Genomic DNA, 18,499 nt, shown 5'->3' with positions numbered 1-18,499 from the left:
GTAAGTTGAAAGGTAAATTTAAATGGAATGTGAATCATTAGGAACAGTGAAGATAGTGCTTTCTTTTGTAAAATTAAGTAGAGCTCTGCTTTTTGAGAGGAGGTGGAGCTACCTACCGTGAAATGGAACCAATTTCCAAGTTTGTTTTCAGATGAGTAAAAATTTCCTTTCACATCTTATCCATGAACACAGCACTGCTCTTGCACGTTCATCATCAGTCTCTGAAAAGCTTGCAGGGAACTGAAGGTAGCTCAAGGAGTTTCCTGTTGGGTAAAAAAGATTTTGTGGTAGATGAATGTCAGCTGCTCCTACTGCTTGCAGTAGCTTGAATGACTGTGGCTCTGGGTACTGGGTCAATAATTATCTTTGACTTGGAAACTACTTCCAGTTTCTTCGAAATCTTGATGAGAAGGGGAGTGAGATGCGTTGTTCTAAAACTTCAGATGACAATTTTTTCCCTGGAAGGCTTTGTCTGTCTGAGCGTAACTACACTGGAGTCATTTTAAGAGTGCATATAAATTAAGCAGCACACTTGAAAACACCCTGTTTAGTTCTTCACTGAGAAGAAACTGGAGACCTACTGAACTTTTTCACAAGAAAACTTGATTCTCTTTCTGTTGAATGTCCCCTGCTTTCATAGAGGAAAAGCATTCTAGCTCAGTCCTACCTAGAAAGAAAAGGCACACCGCACAGGTTGCCTGATAAGGGTTGCACTCATCTGACAGTTCCCGTTCCAATGTATAATTCTTGGCACTATTGCTGATACTGTGTACGCACCTTTTTTCCATATCTAGTGAACTTGAATACACAGCTTGTTTACTCTTTAATATCTTGGTCTTACACACTGGGAGCTGTTGAGAGCGCCAAACTTTTCTTCTATGGCATTCTCTGCTGTAAAGAACATCTTGGTATAGTCATGTATGTTGTGGTCTAAATAAGCACTGATTATCACTGTGAGCCAGGCATTATGTTAAAAACCAAAAAAATCAAGCTTCATTGGTACATGCAAGAGTCTGCTTCAATTCCACAGACTAAGAATGAACCACCTTTTTTTTGCATTCTGCTTCCTCAAAGAAACAGTAGGACGTTCAAGATGTATATCTTATTTTTGTTAAAAAAAACCCTTGTCATTTAAGTAGTCCAATAAATAGCTGTGGAAGCTCTTTTGGGTATCTGTCCTGTATCTCAGCTGTCTCCCATATTCTGTGGGCTATTATCAGACCTACTTAATGGTTCAGGCAGTGAATGAAGGTTCCTGAAATCCATTCACTCCATATACTGCATTGTGCCCCGCAGTGTACCACCTTTCTCCACACCCTCCCTCCCCGGCCCTTTTTTCTTTGTTGTGGACCTTAACTTAGGGAAATAATTTAACACTTCTTTTAAATAGTCCGTTGTGTATCATAAATAATTGGTCTGGTACTACAGGCCTTTTTTGTAACAAAGTTGAGATTTGTGGAATACAGTAGATCATGTGTGATTTCATTTAAAATACTTTATGACACATAGATGTGTTTTTTTTTTTCTAAAAAAGGTAATTTGTAATCCTTTCCCAAGGTAATGTGTAATTTTTCTTTTCTTTGCTGAAAGGTTCAAGACCATATGCTTAAGTGTATTGGGCAAAAATTATCATCAATACTGGAAGCTGAATAAGGGTTTGAGTTCAGATGTAGGATGATTCATCTTGCCACATGTGAAGAGCGTAAGGGAGAACTACCATTTTGCTCCACAGTCCTGAAGTATGTACCCTTTAGTTCTGTGAAAACTCTGGCTTTTCACTTTGAATATATAAGGTGTATTTATCTTCACAGAAATGAGTGTGGATATGTGGTTCCTGTACAAGTGCAGACTGTGATCTACCAGTATTTATGAAGAACACATGTACAGGAAAATTACTTTTAAGTACAAGTCATAAATTGAAATGATTATAGAATATACGTGGACAAATATACCATGTGTGGTATTGGTAGACTGTAATTTCATCAAGTGGTTTTTCAGACTTCATAAACTATGAATGAAACATGATTGTATTGGCCTTATAACGGGTAAAGTAAAATACAGGGTCTGGCTACTTTAAAGCGCTTATAATTCTATAGCTGGAAATAGCCTTTTGGGATACGATTAAGTTTTAAAACCTGCCTGTGATTAAAAAAATACATTTCACTGGAAATCACATGTTCGGGGGCGCTGGGAAACACTCGAGCACCCACGTCGTGGCAGCGCGGCGGGCGCAGGCCGCGGGGCTCCCTGCGCGGGGGACAGTCCCCGCGCCCCCGGGCCGGCCGCCTCCCGCCCCCGCCGCTTGCGGCCGCGCTGGGCTTTGTTTCCCGCGGGGTGCGCCGGGGCGGGGGTGCGGCCCGCCGCGCTGCCGGGCCCGCTGGCCTGAGGCGGCCCTGCGCCAGCCCGCCCGCTCGCTGCGGCGACCTCTGCCCTCCGGTATCCTGTGACACTCGGCCCGGCTTTGTGCTCAAGTTTATCCGTGATGGATACGTTTCCCTCCCAATCGCATATGCCGGGAGCCCGGCGGAGCGAACAGATAAATTATTTTCAGCTGCGGGCCTGGCAGGCCTGGGCTGGGGGAGGAGGGCGTGAGCGGGGCCCCTCTGCACCGCAGCCAGCCGGACGGGGTGCAGCCTCCCCTTCCCCCTGGAATATGAAAAGGGATGACTCCCGGCCTCTCAGATCCTTTTAAAATGCAAAAGAATGTAGGAAATTGCCAGATCAGTTGGTTAATCAGTGACAACTGCAGTAGGTGCACAAAAAGCACGGCCCTTAACAAGAGTAATCAGTTGCGAGGGGTGTTTTTTCAGTGCCTCAGCGGGTCGCCGCTGGCCCCACCTCTTGAATCCCCGGGCCGTTTTAGTGTCGGCTTCGTAAGAGAAGGTAATTGCTGGGAGATCTCGTAGTGACTGATGGCAGCAATGTGAGTCTTCTCCCTGACACCGCCACCTCCCCCCGGCCCTGCCTGGGCGTGCTGCTGGCGGGGCCTGGGGCCGGCTGCTGGCTCCCCAGAACCACAACCCGTGTCCCCTCAGTGGGCCATACTGCTGGCGGGGCCTGGGGCCGGCTGCTGGCTCCCCAGAACCACAACCCGTGTCCCCTCAGTGGGCCATACTGCTGGCAGGGCCTGGGGCTGGCTGCTGGCTCCCCAGAACCACAACCCGTGTCCCCTCAGTGGGCCATACTGCTGGCAGGGCCTGGGGCTGGCTGCTGGTCCCCCGGAACCACAACCCGTGTCCCCTCGGCAGGCAGCGCTGCTGGTGGCCAGAGCTCACTGGGGTCATGTTAGATGGGTCGCCGTTCCCGTTTTAGACAGTTATTTGCAAGGTAACACTGTTATCAAATATTTTAAAGAGTATTCCTGAAATATTTTTCCGACTGTGGTTGTTTCTCTTGCTTATCTAGGACTATTTTTAGATAAAACGCCTCCTTGCATCTGTATTTTAAACTTACATTGGGAGAGAGGGTGGTCATATGACCAAAAAAGGCCACTTAAAATTCCAGGCAGCGTAGCACTAAAACTTAAGTGTTTCTGGCTTAGGCTTGTTCCCTCTCCTCCCAGCTCATGTTTGTAATGTACTTAAATGTAAAAAAAAAATTCTCTGGTTACCTCATTAAAAACTTCTAAATACATGCTTGTAATAAATGGCTATAAACTTTCCACTTTTTCTGTTGGACTGGAAAGACATGCTGAGGCTTCTTATTTAGCATTATAGGTGCTGACTTAAAATTAGCAGTGCCCCATGTTAAGAAAAACAGTACCCAGCTGGTACGGCGAATGCAGAAGTCATTTGCAGTGGGAGCATATGATGTAACAACGAGGCTTGGTAGGTTTGCTTCAGAGACTCCTACATGATGCTGTTGTGGTCTCGTGTCAGAGCTTCTGTGAACTTGAATGACGTAGGATATTGTTTCCAAATGTGTGGCACAGGCTGAACTCTAGCTGGTCATTCCTGCATCAGCTGCTTGACAGCAACAAGCTGCCAAATATTCGAAGGCTGATGTGCCCTCAGTTGCCTCTGTAAAAGCCTGTTCTTTGCCAAAGGACATCATGCATTAAGGAAATAAAATGCAGTCTGGCTTCTGCTTGACTATTGTATGGGAAATTTAGGAGTTCATGGATTTCTTGCCCAAAAGATGTTACTAAATAGCATTCAAGGCATTTAGCTCACTGCACATAACGCAAAAACTGTGACTTTTGAGGAAAGGCACGTGACGTTTTTGCTCCCACTCCCCTTCCTCAATTCTTAGTCTAACAAGAGAGATTGACTGCCTTAAATTTGCCACTGCACGCTTCTGTAAGGATATGTTTCTGTGAAGAACTAACTGATTTTTACTAAGATAGGTGTGAAATTAAACTTTTCAGAAATGCTTATACCGTGTTTGCCGACTCTTCCCACTGAAGGCAGAATATTCCTGACGTGCAGGAGGTTATTCTTTTCATCCTTACAAGTCCTGTCTCTCCTGGGGCAGCGGGGAACAAGAGTCCTGCCATTCTTTGATCTGATACAAACTATATGGACTTAATTTTTAACACAGCTGTACTGTGTGAAGCATATACCAGGAAAGCATTCTATATGAAGGGGGGGAAAAAGCATCTTTAAGTGTTCAGATAACCAAGTTTCTTTGCAAGCTATGGTCAGAAATCACGTTGTGATTGCTTTACAGATCTGCTGTTACATTTTGGCAAATCTATATGCAGGAGGAATGTACCATGCGTGAAGAGTTGTCTGTGACAGCAATGAGAACTAAGCATTAAAACACACAGGAGACTAGGCATGCTTCCCACGGACGAGGTCAGGCACTTGCATAACTGTCCTGGCATCAGCAGTGCTGTTCGCTCAGTAGGTAAATAAGCTGAAAGGTAGAAGTCTCATCAGTGATCTTCCCCAATTCGAACGTTTTGGCATGACTTTTCCTGTGTTGTCAGGGTGTTACAAGCGTTTATGAAGTTTTTGGTGGATGTTTTCTTCCAACTTTGTTCATAAAATAAGAATGTGACTTTAATTGCTGTCATTTGTGTCATCTACTTCCATGTGGCAAATGCTTAAATTACTACCCCTAACAGCCAGCAGGAGCTTAGCAGTTTTGAAAAGCAGTTTAAATACGCAATGTTTAAATGCAGATTTAGTAGCCTAATGTTTAATCCTACATTTTGAGGCTCCTGTCTCAAAATAACCTTTGGCATGGCTTTGGTTTTTAACATGAGAGGTCTTTTTAGCCTAATTCTTCAAAATAGCATGGTATTTGCAGGGTTTATTGTATTGGTTTGTAGGTGCATAGTTCCTTTACCTGAGTAACTGTTTTGTTTGTGTTTTTGTCAAGTACCTGAGATACCAACTAATAGCTGTAAAAATACCAACTTTGCGTGACACATCTCACTTCAAAGCTTGAAGCAGTTGATATTAGCTGCCATCTCATGTTCTGTTTATTTAGTTTACTTGCTGCATGGCCATTGAGAAATGCTGCTAAATTTCTTGTATCTAATGATTGATAGTTGATTCAAGGAACCTGTTCATTTACAAGAAGTTCTTCTGAACGGCAGAATGTGAGGATGGTGTTGTGGAGGGCATGTGCTGCCCTTGCTGCTTCCTGGTCTTGACTGCCTGGTTCTGCTGCTTTGGGAGCAAGACTAATAAAGTTCAAGTTTTAGTGTTTGCAGCCTGAGATCAGATTATGCGTATGCAGCAGCCAGTTTAGTTCCACTCATAAAAGTGGGAAGCTGCCCAAGGCTACTGAGTCCACATAGCTCTGAAATATTAAGTTGAGCAGTCGTTAACTACTACTTAATTTGAGATCTAGTTATTTAGGACTGGAATGTTGCAGACTGGAGTAAATTTAAGCTTTGTCTGTTGAGGTAACAGGGTTGTTAAACAATTGGCTGTGTCTGGGTAGTTGGGATCATACCATTGCTTTGAACAGAAATAGGTTGTCTAGGCAGTCTTAAATAATAAATTAAAAAAAACCCCGAAGATGCTGCTTTCTTTGTGTGGGGGATTTCTTTTGGGGTTGGGGGGGGGGGGGGGGTTGACCAACCTTGAGGATTTATGCAGAGAAAATACATCACTTGTAGTGAAAGAAGGAAAGAAATGATTGCAACTTAAAGCTGTGACTCTCATGACTTGCTTAAATATCTGGAAGAAATCTATCCTGTTAGTGTAGAAGGTTGTGAGCTTATTAGGTAAATCCAGTATCGACTGTTTTCTTATCAAAACGTTGGTTAATTTATTTTGATCAGGCTGTAACTGCTGCTGTCTTTCGTTCTTTAACATGTACTGTTGTCCTTGTATCACATCAGAGGTGTGACTTTTATTTGGGGAAGTAGAAGGTTTGGCAAGAGCACAACTGACTGTAAAGGGCCATGGTCATTAAATTTAAGGCCAAACTTAAATCTAAACAAATACTACTACAATTTTGAGATATCTTCGCAAACACATTCTCATGCTGTGTTTCAAACCTAATAGCTTTAGGTTTAACATCTCAAACCTGGAATCGATGCACATTTAGATAAAAATTCAGAACTAAAATCATAAATAGTGGCAAACTGTGGTTTTGCTCTTAATTTAGATGACAGATTTGTTTGTGTACAGACTATCATAAACTTAGAAGTTACTTTTCTTTTAAAAGTGTATGTGCTTGGGAAGCCCGTTGAATGCTAAGACCATAGCACGTCTCCTTCATTGTAAGGGACAGTCCCTAGCCCAAACCTGCAAATGGGGATGGAGTCAGCTGGGCAGAAATAAGGTGTGTTTAATTAAACAAAACCCTTACCCTGTTTTGTTTTGGTTTTCTGGATATAGTAGAAGGTTGTAACTACTGTTAGATTATGTTGATTCTTGCCAGTGGCCAGTTCTGGCCTGAATTTTATTGGAAGCCTGTCAGCTGAAAAACAGTAAACGAAGCAGTAAGATTCAAATGTGTGCTGGATGCTTGTAACCTTGTTTCTGGAGATGCTGTCTTAGCTTGTCTATAACAGATAGCAAAGATAATTCTTTTATGTAGACTCAAGATATTTTTATTGCAAAGTTTCATTAGTGCTTGAGAAGAGTAGAGCATGCTTGTCTTCAAAAATGGTTATTTTAGTAGGCATGACTTACATAATAAAACGAGTGAAAATTCTTACCTGTTCATAATTCTGTGGCTGTAAATAGGTTTTCTGACCGGTGGCATTCTCTACTTGGCTCAAGTTTGACATTGCCCAGATTATGTCAGTGGTTGGGAGGTAACAGTATCTGTGCAGTATGCTTTTTAGCATTTTCAAGCAAAGAGATTTTTCTGTTAGATGGAGACTCTCAGTGCACACTGATTTCCAGCTTTGCCGGTTTCTGATGGCAGTGTGCATCAACAGAGGTAGCCGTGTCTGAAATCCTCCAGCAATCTTAAATCACTGTGGGCATCTTCACCACAACAGTGTGGTCTGCTCTGGAGCAGTCTTAATACCAAAAGCTTGCTTTGGTGAAGAAGGCTCCTTCTTGCCTTGTTGGAACTTCCTTATACTGTGCTTTAATAAACTGATTGAGGTGGAAAATATTACAGATGGCTTCTGCTTAATAAAGAAAACTAAATCAAAATAAATAGATAACAGAGATATGTAGATGGCTTATAGGAATTTACCCCCAAGTGATTTAGAAATACAAGTGTTAATATCCCAGCTGAGCGCTAAAGAGATTTAAGAGTGTGGTTTTAAAGGTGACATTCAAATGCTATTTTAAGAGGAGTGATAAATGCTTGTGCTTTTCCTCTTGCCCTCTGCTTCATACTGTAGAAGGTCCTCCTGACAATGGCTACAAGAAGTGTAATAAATGTGCTGATATTTACCCCCTAAAACTTGTCTGGGACAAATCACCTTCAATTGAAATAGGCCGGCCTGGCATTTTGCATCCAAAGTGACTGAAAGCATCCCTTCTCGACAGCAGAATGCGAGATGTGAATGTACAGACTTGTAAATCTTTTCTTTGATCACTGGTGAAGGGCAAGTTGGTGTCTGCAAGTACAGTTGCTACTGAATCACAACAAAGATGCAAACCCAGTTGTTTTTATTTGCTACGTGGATGGGCTTCCTTGACTATTGTCTTAAAAGTTTATTTTGAGATACAAGACATAGCATTTAAAATTCTGATCTTAAGTAGAAAAGATAGCATTAGACTAGTTCACAATAAGCAGATCCAAACAAAATCTTTGGAGTTGTTGTGGGGAGAGGATGTGGGATGCATTTCGGAAATACCAGTCTTCCCTGTGAAAAACGTAAATGGGGAAATTTTCTGAATCTGCACTATTACTATGTGTTGCTTTTTTCTTTTTTCCAAGTCCAAGTGTGTATGTTATTAGGTTAGCATTTTGTGAAATTCTTTTGCCATTACTAATTCTCCTGAGTGAGTTTTCAGGATTATAATTCTGGAGGGGGCAGAACTTCAGTGTGGTCTAATAAAGTGCTGTAGTTGCAGTTAGTAGCATGATTGTCTGAGGATGAGTAATGAACTCCAGTGATAGTGTTCCTGTTATCATCAGGAGAGAAATTAGGTTATGGAATGAGAAACCTACCCTATCATAGAATGAAGCTTTTGAATTTATTTTTTTTACACAAAATGAGCATATAATTTTGCTTGAATGGGAAGAATCATCATGTCTTTCAGTTTATAACTTCATTAAAATTAACATAACCTGTGTGTTTAAAAAAAAAGAAATATTTTTTTTCTTTCCTTCCTAAATGCTAAGTCTTGGAATTTGGTATGTTTTAGAGGGTCATCTCTGTGTGCGTTTGAAAAATCAGTTGTCTGTATAACTAACTTCAGTCTGTTGTAGGACTTGGTGCTTCTGCTTGCTCATCTGATTACGCAGCTCAAGGGAATAAGGTTAAGGACATGCTGTTGGTAACTAGAGCGTTTTCAGGGCTTTAGTTCAGCAGATGGGCTGCTTGGCTATATTCATACATCTGCCTACCTGCTGTGGCAGCTGCTGCTGCTGCATGTTGTGTTCTTTTGTTCTGTTCCACCCAAGAAAGGAGCACTAGGAAGTGTAGTGAATGGATTAATTTAAGGTTAAGGCTAGTGTTTTGCTAGTTTCCTAACTCTCTATCACAATAAAGCTTCTGATAAAGCTAATGAGTCCTTCGTAAAGTGAAATAGATTTTTAAGATGTATCCCAGGGGCTGAAACTAGGTAGCATTGTCTGAAAAAGTCAAGTATGTTTTCTTTATATTGCCTGACATTATTTATTTCAATATCTTCCTCTCTTTCTCCCCCTTCCCCCGCTTTTTCTAGGAGCAGTAACCAGACTTGCCTGACACTGCGTGGTCCAAAAGAATTAAGGAAATATGGAATGACATGAAGGAGATTAGTTGAGGATTAAAGGCTTTGAGGACAAAACACCTCGCCGAGGTGAAGCACAGACTAGCATTCTAGTTGTAGCTCCGAGGAGCTGTGTGCTGAAAAAAGATGGCAGATCCAGGAATGATGAGTCTGTTTGGAGAAGATGGGAATATTTTTAGTGAAGGGTTGGAAGGTCTTGGAGAATGTGGATATCCTGAAAATACAGTAAATCCTATGGGGCAGCAAATGCCCATGGATCAAGGATTTCCCTCTTTACAGTCATCTCTTCATCATCCCCCTGCAAATCAAAATCAAGCCAAGTTGACCCATTTTGATCACTATAATCAATACGAACAGCAGAAAATGCACCTGATGGATCAGCCAAACAGGATGATAAGCAATGCCCCTGGGAATGGTATAGCGTCTCCTCATTCACAGTATCACAACCCTCCAGTTCCTCAGGTTCCTCACGGCAGTGGTGCTGGTGGTCAAATGGGAGTCTATCCCAGCATGCAGAACGAAAGACACGGGCAACCCTTCGTAGACAGTGGCTCCATGTGGGGACCACGGGCAGTTCAAGTGCCAGACCAGATAAGAGCACCATACCAGCAGCAACAGCAGCAGCAGCAGCCGCAACCGACACAGCCACCACAGGCGCCCTCCGGACCCCCTGGGCAGGGCCATCCTCAGCACATGCAGCAGATGGGAAACTACATGGCTCGTGGTGATTTTGCAATGCAGCAGCATGGTCAGCCACAACAGCAGAGGATGAACCAGTTCTCTCAAGGCCAAGAAGGCCTCAATCAGGGAAACCCTTTCATTGCCACCTCAGGACCTGGCCACTTGTCTCATGTGCCCCAGCAGAATCCCAGTATGGCACCTTCTTTGCGACATTCAGTCCAACAATTTCACCACCATCCCCCCACTGCTATCCATGGAGAATCAGTAGCCCACAGTCCCAGATTCTCCCCTAATCCTCCCCAGCAGGGTGCTGTTAGGCCGCAAACACTTAATTTTAGTTCTCGGAGCCAGACGGTACCCTCACCTACTATAAACAACTCAGGGCAGTATTCTCGATATCCTTACAGTAACCTTAATCAGGGATTAGTTAATAATACAGGGATGAATCAGAATTTAGGCCTTACAAATAACACTCCAATGAATCAATCTGTACCAAGATACTCAAATGCTGTCGGATTTCCATCAAACAGTGGTCAAGGACTAATGCACCAGCAACCCATCCACCCTAGTGGCTCACTTAACCAAATGAACACGCAAACTATGCACCCTTCACAGCCTCAGGGAACTTATGCCTCTCCACCTCCCATGTCACCTATGAAAGCAATGAGTAATCCAGCAGGTACACCTCCTCCGCAGGTTAGACCTGGTAGTGCTGGAATACCAATGGAAGTTGGCAGTTATCCAAATATACCCCATCCTCAGCCGTCACACCAGCCCCCTGGTGCCATGGGAATTGGACAAAGGAATATGGGCCCCCGAAACATGCAACAGAATCGTCCATTTATGGGTATGTCTTCAGCACCACGGGAGATGGGTGGGCACATGAGACCAAATGGTTGTCCAGGTGTTGGCCTTGCAGATCCACAAGCAATACAAGAGCGACTAATATCTGGCCAGCAGCTTCCTAGTCAACAGCAGTCTTTTCAACAGCAAATGCCAACCTGTCCTCCCATGCAGCCTCACCCAGGGATACATCATCAGTCTTCACCACCTCCACATCCTCATCATCAGCCTTGGGCACAGCTTCACCAGTCACCACAAAACACACCACAAAAAGTGCCTGTCCTTCAGGTAAGCTACTTCCACTGAGTAGAAGATGTTTTAAATTGCTGTAAATGCATTTCAGGTTACACAAGATCCGTGGTTTCAAAATAGTTGCTCCTGTTTGACTCCACTGTTTGTTACTGGTTATATGGCTTGCTTGGTGCACAAAACCTGAAGGTAAAATGAGGTTCCAGGTAGCTGGCTAATGTCCTTACAGTAATTTTTACAGGATAACATGGATAGACTGAAATGTGCTACAGCAACAAGACAAGCTGAATACCTGCTTTTTATTTGTGTGGTGGTTCCTTTGAGGGGAAAATGGAAAGCATGTGTGAGAACTGTCATTTAAACTATTAATTGTTGTATTTGCAACTTGGAGAAAGAAGTATGCGTCATAATGTGTTTGTTTTGGTCAAACTGAGAGTTTTCTTTAAATCTTGAGGGAATGTTTTGTGGTTTTAAGTTAAAGCTGAAATCTTTACATGTGAAAAAATTTCTAGGATGAACTTCAGCATTAAGTAATGCAACTGAGAAGTGATGGGGCAGTAGTTCATGCAAGGAGAAGACAGCAGATGTGAATCATAGTCTGAAATAAAACCTGAGGCTTAAATGAAATCTGAAATAGGATAGAAGTTTTATTTTACACAGTCTGTGATCTTCCAGGTTTCAATGAAAATTTATTGCTTTCATGTAATATTTCGATTAAAAGCTAAAAATGGTAAAACACCTAGATCTGCTGTAGCTTAGTAGGTTTGGCTACATGCTAGTAGTCAAGTAAGCTTCAGCTGAAAAAGTGCCTTTTGGGATCTTCACATATGCCATTACTTGCCTCTTGCTCTATTGGTCATCATTCAGGAGGTTGTGGTACTGAATTAGTAGGTGTCAGGATATCAGAGGTTTAATTTTATTTTATTTTCTTAAACCAGTTGGTAATTAATGCCAAGTAGCTCTGCCTGTAAATATTTGGAGACAATTGTTGGAATGTAGTCACAATGATGTGATGCTACAATAAGCTTAATAAATCATAAAAACAGCTGTCCTAGCCAGTGTCCCAGGCCTGTGCGGAAAGCAGCTGTTCAGCAGTCCCCTCCACTGCTGCCTGCCGGCTGCTTCTGTTAGCCGCTCTGCACAGCGTGAGGTGGGTCTGGGAATCAGATGTATGCACTGCAGAGAGGCAGCTGACAAGGAGTGGTAGATGGAGCAGCTCAGCAGCTGGGGAGAGGTTTCCACATTCCCCATGGAAGAGAGGAGGGGGGAGCACTGGAGGTGCCATAGGGTGGGGAAGCCCTGGGAAGGGAGATCAGGGACTAAGCTGGGCAAGGGGAAGGATACTGTCTTTCTGGGAGGGAGGAGGAAGCTGCTATCTTGAAGCGGCAAAGAATATCTTCAAGACCGTCTTCCTCTCTCCTGCCCCCCTCAAAATTGGTGTGAAATTTTATACCTGTATTGGCCCTTCCTCTCCTCCAAGCTCCACACATAGGTTTGGAGAACCTAAATTACAGTTCTCTTATGCACATGGAGTTCTGTGTTCCTTCTTGAGAGAGCAGCTCTTGACAATGCCTCGTGTGTTACTGACTGTGCAACTGAGTAGGATGAAAAAGGAGAGAACTCAAGACTATATGCAGAAAACAAGAGAACGAGTAGGTATTTGGAAAGAGGGTAATGACAGCATGGAGAAAACAGTACAGAAAGACTGGGAATCAGAAAAAGAAGTGCAAGATGTGTTTTTTACGCTGAAGGTGAGAGCTGACACATCTAGCAGAAAAAACTTGAAAGAAAATTGTAGAAATGGTAATGCAAGACTTACAAGACAGTAAAGGAACAAAGCCCAGCATCACTGGGACCTTTCACAGCTAGTGACGGTGGGGGTTTGCAAAGGGAAGACTTAAGATCGACCATGCCCTCAAGCTGTAGTGTTCTTCACTGGCATTCCTTGTTTTCATCAGACCATCCAGTAAACCTTTTATTAGCAGTAAGAGGTGGTTTGGGAGGAAGAAGGTTTACCTGTGGAATGGACAGGCTTGTTAAAAGTTTTGGGGACATTAATTTTTCTTTTATCAGTGAAGAGGTAAAATGCAGGCAGCTCAACCCTTAAATGAGCTATATAACCTATTACAAGGTTCTGAACTGCAGATGAATAGCTTGAACAAAGGTAAGTGCTGAAACTAAATAATTAGAAGAAAACCACATGATAACTCAAGGTATTTGATTAAAATCAGTAATTCAAACAGCTGTAGGTAGCCAAGTAATTTCTCTGTTAGCCTACTTCTGTTAAGGTTTTATTTGGTAAAAGTTATAGTTAACATACCTTCCCATTAAGCAATTACCTTGAGACCTGACTGTAGTAATGAAACTCTTGAAGGCAGGCATTTCCCCTTGAAAACTGGACGAAATAAATATTGTTCAAGTCAATGAAAACTCAACTCCTCCCCACCCCCTGGGGAAAAATGCAGACGTGTGAAACCCCTGCTCTTAAGACTGAATACAGAGTTGGTAGCTCTCCTGTGTCGTGGGTTTCCCTTCATGTCGGTTGGCAGAAAACTGTTCACTGAAGAACAGTTAAATGACTGGTTTGTTTTTCTTTGTGTAAAATGAATCAGCCAAATGAATATAGTCAGTGAAAAGGAAATCACTATATGCTTTTAAATCAACAGAAGCCATCTTAGTAATTATTTTTCAGTGATTTGAAGCTAGCCTTATCATGGGAAGGCTGTAATACTTGTGGTTAACCAAATTGCTGTTTTGTTTTTAGATACATTGGAAGGAAAGTGAAGTTCTTTTGCTTTTAACTTGAAAGAAATTGCCATGTCGGTTCTAGGGCTTGTTACTTCTTTTTTGTGTGCAAAACTGCAAATTGTTTTGGCTGGGTGATTGACAGTTCAGCTGGTTTAGAGTAATAGCTGAAAACTAGAACTGGTTATTAGGACCTTGTTAGCAGTGAGTTAGTGGCTTCAGTGGAGTTTGATAGATTTATAAGAACCACTGTATAGTTGGGACATTCAGTCAGTGTGATTGGTTTTTCAAGCCCTCTTTTGAAACATTCTTCACCGAAGGTTTTCAGAAGAGTTCAATGGCTGTGGAGTGGAAAGGTGGGTTCTGCTGTGGCAGGGTAGTCGGCCAAGGTGCAAAGCAGAAGGTAGGAGTAGCTTGCTTATTTTCACAGCGGAGGCATCTGTGTTGGGCTTGTGAGCTTGTACTCTCCAAAATACTCGTAAATGATCTGGAGAAGAGTGAAGAGTCAGATGGCAAATCTTGCTGCTGCTAACATACTCAAAGCTGAGTGCCAAGTGCAGACAAGGTGAAGCACCTAACAATAATGAAACTAAATGGTTAGAACAGGAATGTCAGTCACTTGTCTGTAAGCTGTACGAGTGAAGGCATGGCCAGGAGACGTTTAGACTGGACATTGGGAAAACTTCCTTCACCAAAAGGGTTGTCAAGCATTGGAACAGGCTGCCCACGGAAGTGATTGAGTCTCCATCCCTGGAGATATGTAACAAACTCATAGATCTTGCACTTAGGGACAAGTTTTAATGGTGGACTTGGCAGTGTTAGGTTTACAGTTGGACTCAATGATCTTAAAGGTCTTTTTCCAATTTATATGATTCTGTGGTACCTGAGTGGTGAAATAGCAGGCAAAAAGCTCTCCTTAGGAACAGGGTCTTGGTGTTAGATGGCTATCTGAAAATGTGCTACTACAGTCGAAGAAATGAAACAGTAGGAATTGTTATGGAAGTAGTACGGGGCAAACCCAGAGATTGTTATTATGTTGCTACATGTATCCATGGTATGCTGATGTGGCAAATGCTGTGCAGCTCTGGATCCTTTCTCCAGGCCTCATAAAAATACAGTAGCGTGTGAAAAAGCACAGAGGGGAATGAGTTAGGGGGAAAGGGAAGGAGAGAAGTGGTGAAAGCCTCTAAAATTGTGAGTGATATGGATGCATGAAGAAGGTGAATGTGAAACTAGGGTTCTTTGTCACTTGTTTTTGTCTCCTTGAATTCTTTTAAGGTGTTCCGCAAATTATCAGGTGGTGAACTCAGAACTGCATGTTAAGATGCTGATCTCTGAGGTGCTGTGCAGAAAAATGAATTATTGTTTGTTAAACATGAAGGCAGCACGTTTGGCTCAGAAGATCTATCACATAAATAAGTGGCCGAGTTTGTTACTGGAGTGCATCTGCTGTGTGTGTCTGGTTCTCTTACTCTTCCACAGACTTCTATCAGAGAGGGGCTATCATATTAGGCATGCCTCTGGGGGTCTAATGCTATGTAGTTGCTCTTGTGTATTGTTATTTTCAGAAAATTTTGTTAGCGATAGAGAGTTTTTTCTGCCAAGAATAGGCTATCCTGGGTGTGTTATTATACAGAACTTCTTATTTATCCACAGCTACTGTATGGGCTGAAATTTTGAGTCCTGTTCATTAATCATGTTCCAAAAATGTGATCTACATTATTTCTAGTCAAACATAGGAGTACTTAAATGACAAACAGTTATGGTATAGCCTCCATGCTTGACTTAATGGTAGAGCTCATTGGTAGGCACCAACAGTGTTGATGGGTGCTGGGTTGCAATGGCCAGCTTCTTGTGGAGAAGAGATTAATTTTGTGTGTGTTATGGGTTCACTGCCAGTTTACTCTGCTGGCCTAGCTATCTGTGGGCATGTGACTTTGCTTTAAATCATAACTCATAGCTGTGTTTGGTATGAACACATTCTTTTGAAATTTCCTGCCCTCCCTTGTAGGGGAAGAGCTTGCAGGGAAAGTCCTGCTGAGTCACCAGATGGGTCACCCTTGTCACAGGCCCTTCCTGCATTTTCAAACCCTGTGTTGCTGCCTCAGTTTACTTTGTGCTTGGATATACCTGAATGAAGAGTGATATTAATGAAAACCACTATCAGCTGGAGTGGTTTGATGCAATATTCTAACCTGACAGAGAGTGCAGGTTAAGTCAGTTACTGCTGGCACACTAAAATGAAGTTGACTTTCTCCTGGGTATTTTAATTGTTTTAATGCCTAAGAGTAGTAAGAAGAAACTGACTCCTTACATACCTCCTTATTGTCTTCACATAACCAATTACATTTCAACGTGTGTCCTATAATTTTATTTCATAAGATATGGTATCATTTCAGATGGTTAGGGTTTTTCCCATACATTAATATTCATAAGGAATGTCTCACAGCTCCAGAGAGAACTGTTAGCTTATTCACCCCTTGAGTGTTTAGCTTTTTGACTGTTTTCCTGTCAATAAGTAGAACAACTCCAGTTTTGGTTTTTTTTTTAACTTGTCAACACTGTTGGGTACTCTTTGTTTTGATACAGAGGCTATTTCATGTGATTGCTAGCTGGTCTTTTGGGGTACCATACGTGCTGCATGTTAGCAAAATCTCATGGCTGTCCCTGGAAATTCTAGTTGCCCTTTTCAAGTGTTCATAGACCAGTGAACTAGTGTACGCTGGCAACATTGTTGAAGGTGCTAGGCTAAATGGAATTAAAAACCACTAATACTGAACCTTGATTGATTAAAATTGATTACAACTGTGTATTATTTTTTATATATAGATAAGCAAGTGTGTGTGCATATTTATGCAATATATATGTTAAAAACCTAGGCCAAATCAGTAGTTGTGAAGAACAATGAAAGAAAAGCTGAGAAGAAAATCCATAGTATTCACCTAAAAGTAAAAGCTGATAATAGCAAATTTTTCTTAGAAGTTTACAGGCTTTTATTGTATTTTGCTGAGGCTCTGAAGAACTCGTGTTTAAGCAATATATGCAATGTAATTAACTATAAATTTCCAAATAAAAGAAAAATAGACCATTAAAGCTACTCTGTTACGTTGATAGCCTGATCCATGTGTGAGCTGGTTCACATGCAGGTCTCTCAAAGGATATAATAATTAATATGAAATACTTTGTCCAACAGAAGTTTATGTTCTAAAACTCCTTCGGTATATTCTAGTCTAACAGTTAATATTAACACATGCAAAGGCTTATTTCTTCCACACCCTTATCAAACCTGCATGTGCTTTCATAAATAAGGGGTTGCAGTGAATAGGCCTTTGGGCCAAAGACTTGTACTTTTTAGGTGGTTTGGCTATGGATTTTTTGGTCTTTTTTACTGTTGAGGAGGTAGAAGCAACTTGAAGAATACTTCTTCCCTCAGGCACCGTGATTTGACCGTGATGAAAATTATTTGTGCTGTTAAATTACCTGCTTTGGAGTTTTGGGTAAAGCCAGTTTGCTACATTAGCATAAAAACACAAGTCTGCATCAGCATACTGATTTTGTAGGCTTAAGAGTTACCAGACTTGTTCTTCGGCATGAATATGTTAAAAGTTTCTACAACATGTTTGTGACCTGAATGTGTGTTTTCTTGAAATCATTAGCATTATCTGAGGACTTGCCTAACTATAAATACTTCTAAATTTATGCTTCTGTTCAGTATTTCAGTACTGTATTCTTATCTGCTGATGATCACTACAGTGGGATTTGGCAGTCATCTTATTTTCCCATGGCCGAACACATTCTCTTATTTTATATTTATTTGAACAAATTTAGATCTGTTGTTTCAGAGAAGCTTTTTTCATGGCTGAAAGCTGATAGTCTAATACAAACCCTCACATCTGTGTCATCATCAGCCTACATAACTTACAAGGATGGAAAATTGGAGCAAATGAAAGGAGAAATGCTTAATTATTTGTTTCACGTGTATTTTTTTATTTCTTTAAATGCAATGGCAATCTTAATAAGGAACAGGTGAAGTAGTAAATTCCTGCCTTTTTATTATGGATCCTGCTCCTGGTCTTTCATCCTGCTCCTGGTCTTCCATCCTGCTCTTTCATGCAGGCAGGAATTTGAGGCATCCGTTTATTTTAAACTAATCCGCCTTTGCCTGTATCTTGAATGCAGGTGTCACAAACTTGCGTAAGTGTCCTCTGTTTTTCTGGGGAGAGTAAATGTCCGGGTTCCCACTATGATGGGACACCATCACTTTGAAGTTCCATTTTTAGCTTTTGTCTATGGAGTTCAGTGAGCCAATGCTTTTCACTTTAAATTTTCATATTAGAGTTATAATGAAGGAATTGATGATGAAATTAAAATACTGGAATGGTATTTTAAAAAGGGACAGTCTCACCTGAACAAAGTACCAGAATGGATGTTAGTACCCCTGCTGTTCTTTTCTTTATTATCTTTGGGAGCTTTCCTTTCTAGGTATCAATGTTCTTTTATTTGTGTGTTGATGTATATATTATACAGGTGGTAATGTGATCTGGATTTGGGGGACAAACAGCTTGGTTTTTTTCCTTAGAGATGTCTTCTATAAGTATTTGGTCAACAGAGTTGTAAAGTTGTGGAGTGAGATTAACACCCTTGAGTGATTAAAGCATCTGCTTATACAGGTC

General features: G+C 41.7%; 1 protein-coding gene across 8 annotated transcripts in view; it reads left to right on the top strand.

Annotated features, from left to right (window-relative positions):
* The window catches only part of CHD7 (chromodomain helicase DNA binding protein 7), a 132,617-nt gene that overhangs the window by 34,334 nt on the left and 79,784 nt on the right, over positions 1-18,499 (top strand). For all 8 annotated transcript variants that reach the window (XM_056331264.1, XM_056331265.1, XM_056331266.1 and 5 more), the window contains one exon: positions 9,261-11,120. In XM_056331264.1, coding sequence (XP_056187239.1) covers positions 9,435-11,120 — 1,686 coding nt within the window. In that variant the 5' untranslated portion in view covers positions 9,261-9,434. The remainder of the gene's footprint in view (positions 1-9,260; positions 11,121-18,499) is intronic.

This window comes from Falco biarmicus, chromosome 3, assembly GCF_023638135.1.
Source record: "Falco biarmicus isolate bFalBia1 chromosome 3, bFalBia1.pri, whole genome shotgun sequence".
Taxonomy (NCBI): domain Eukaryota; kingdom Metazoa; phylum Chordata; class Aves; order Falconiformes; family Falconidae; genus Falco; species Falco biarmicus.
This window is presented reverse-complemented; position numbering and strand designations above follow the sequence as displayed.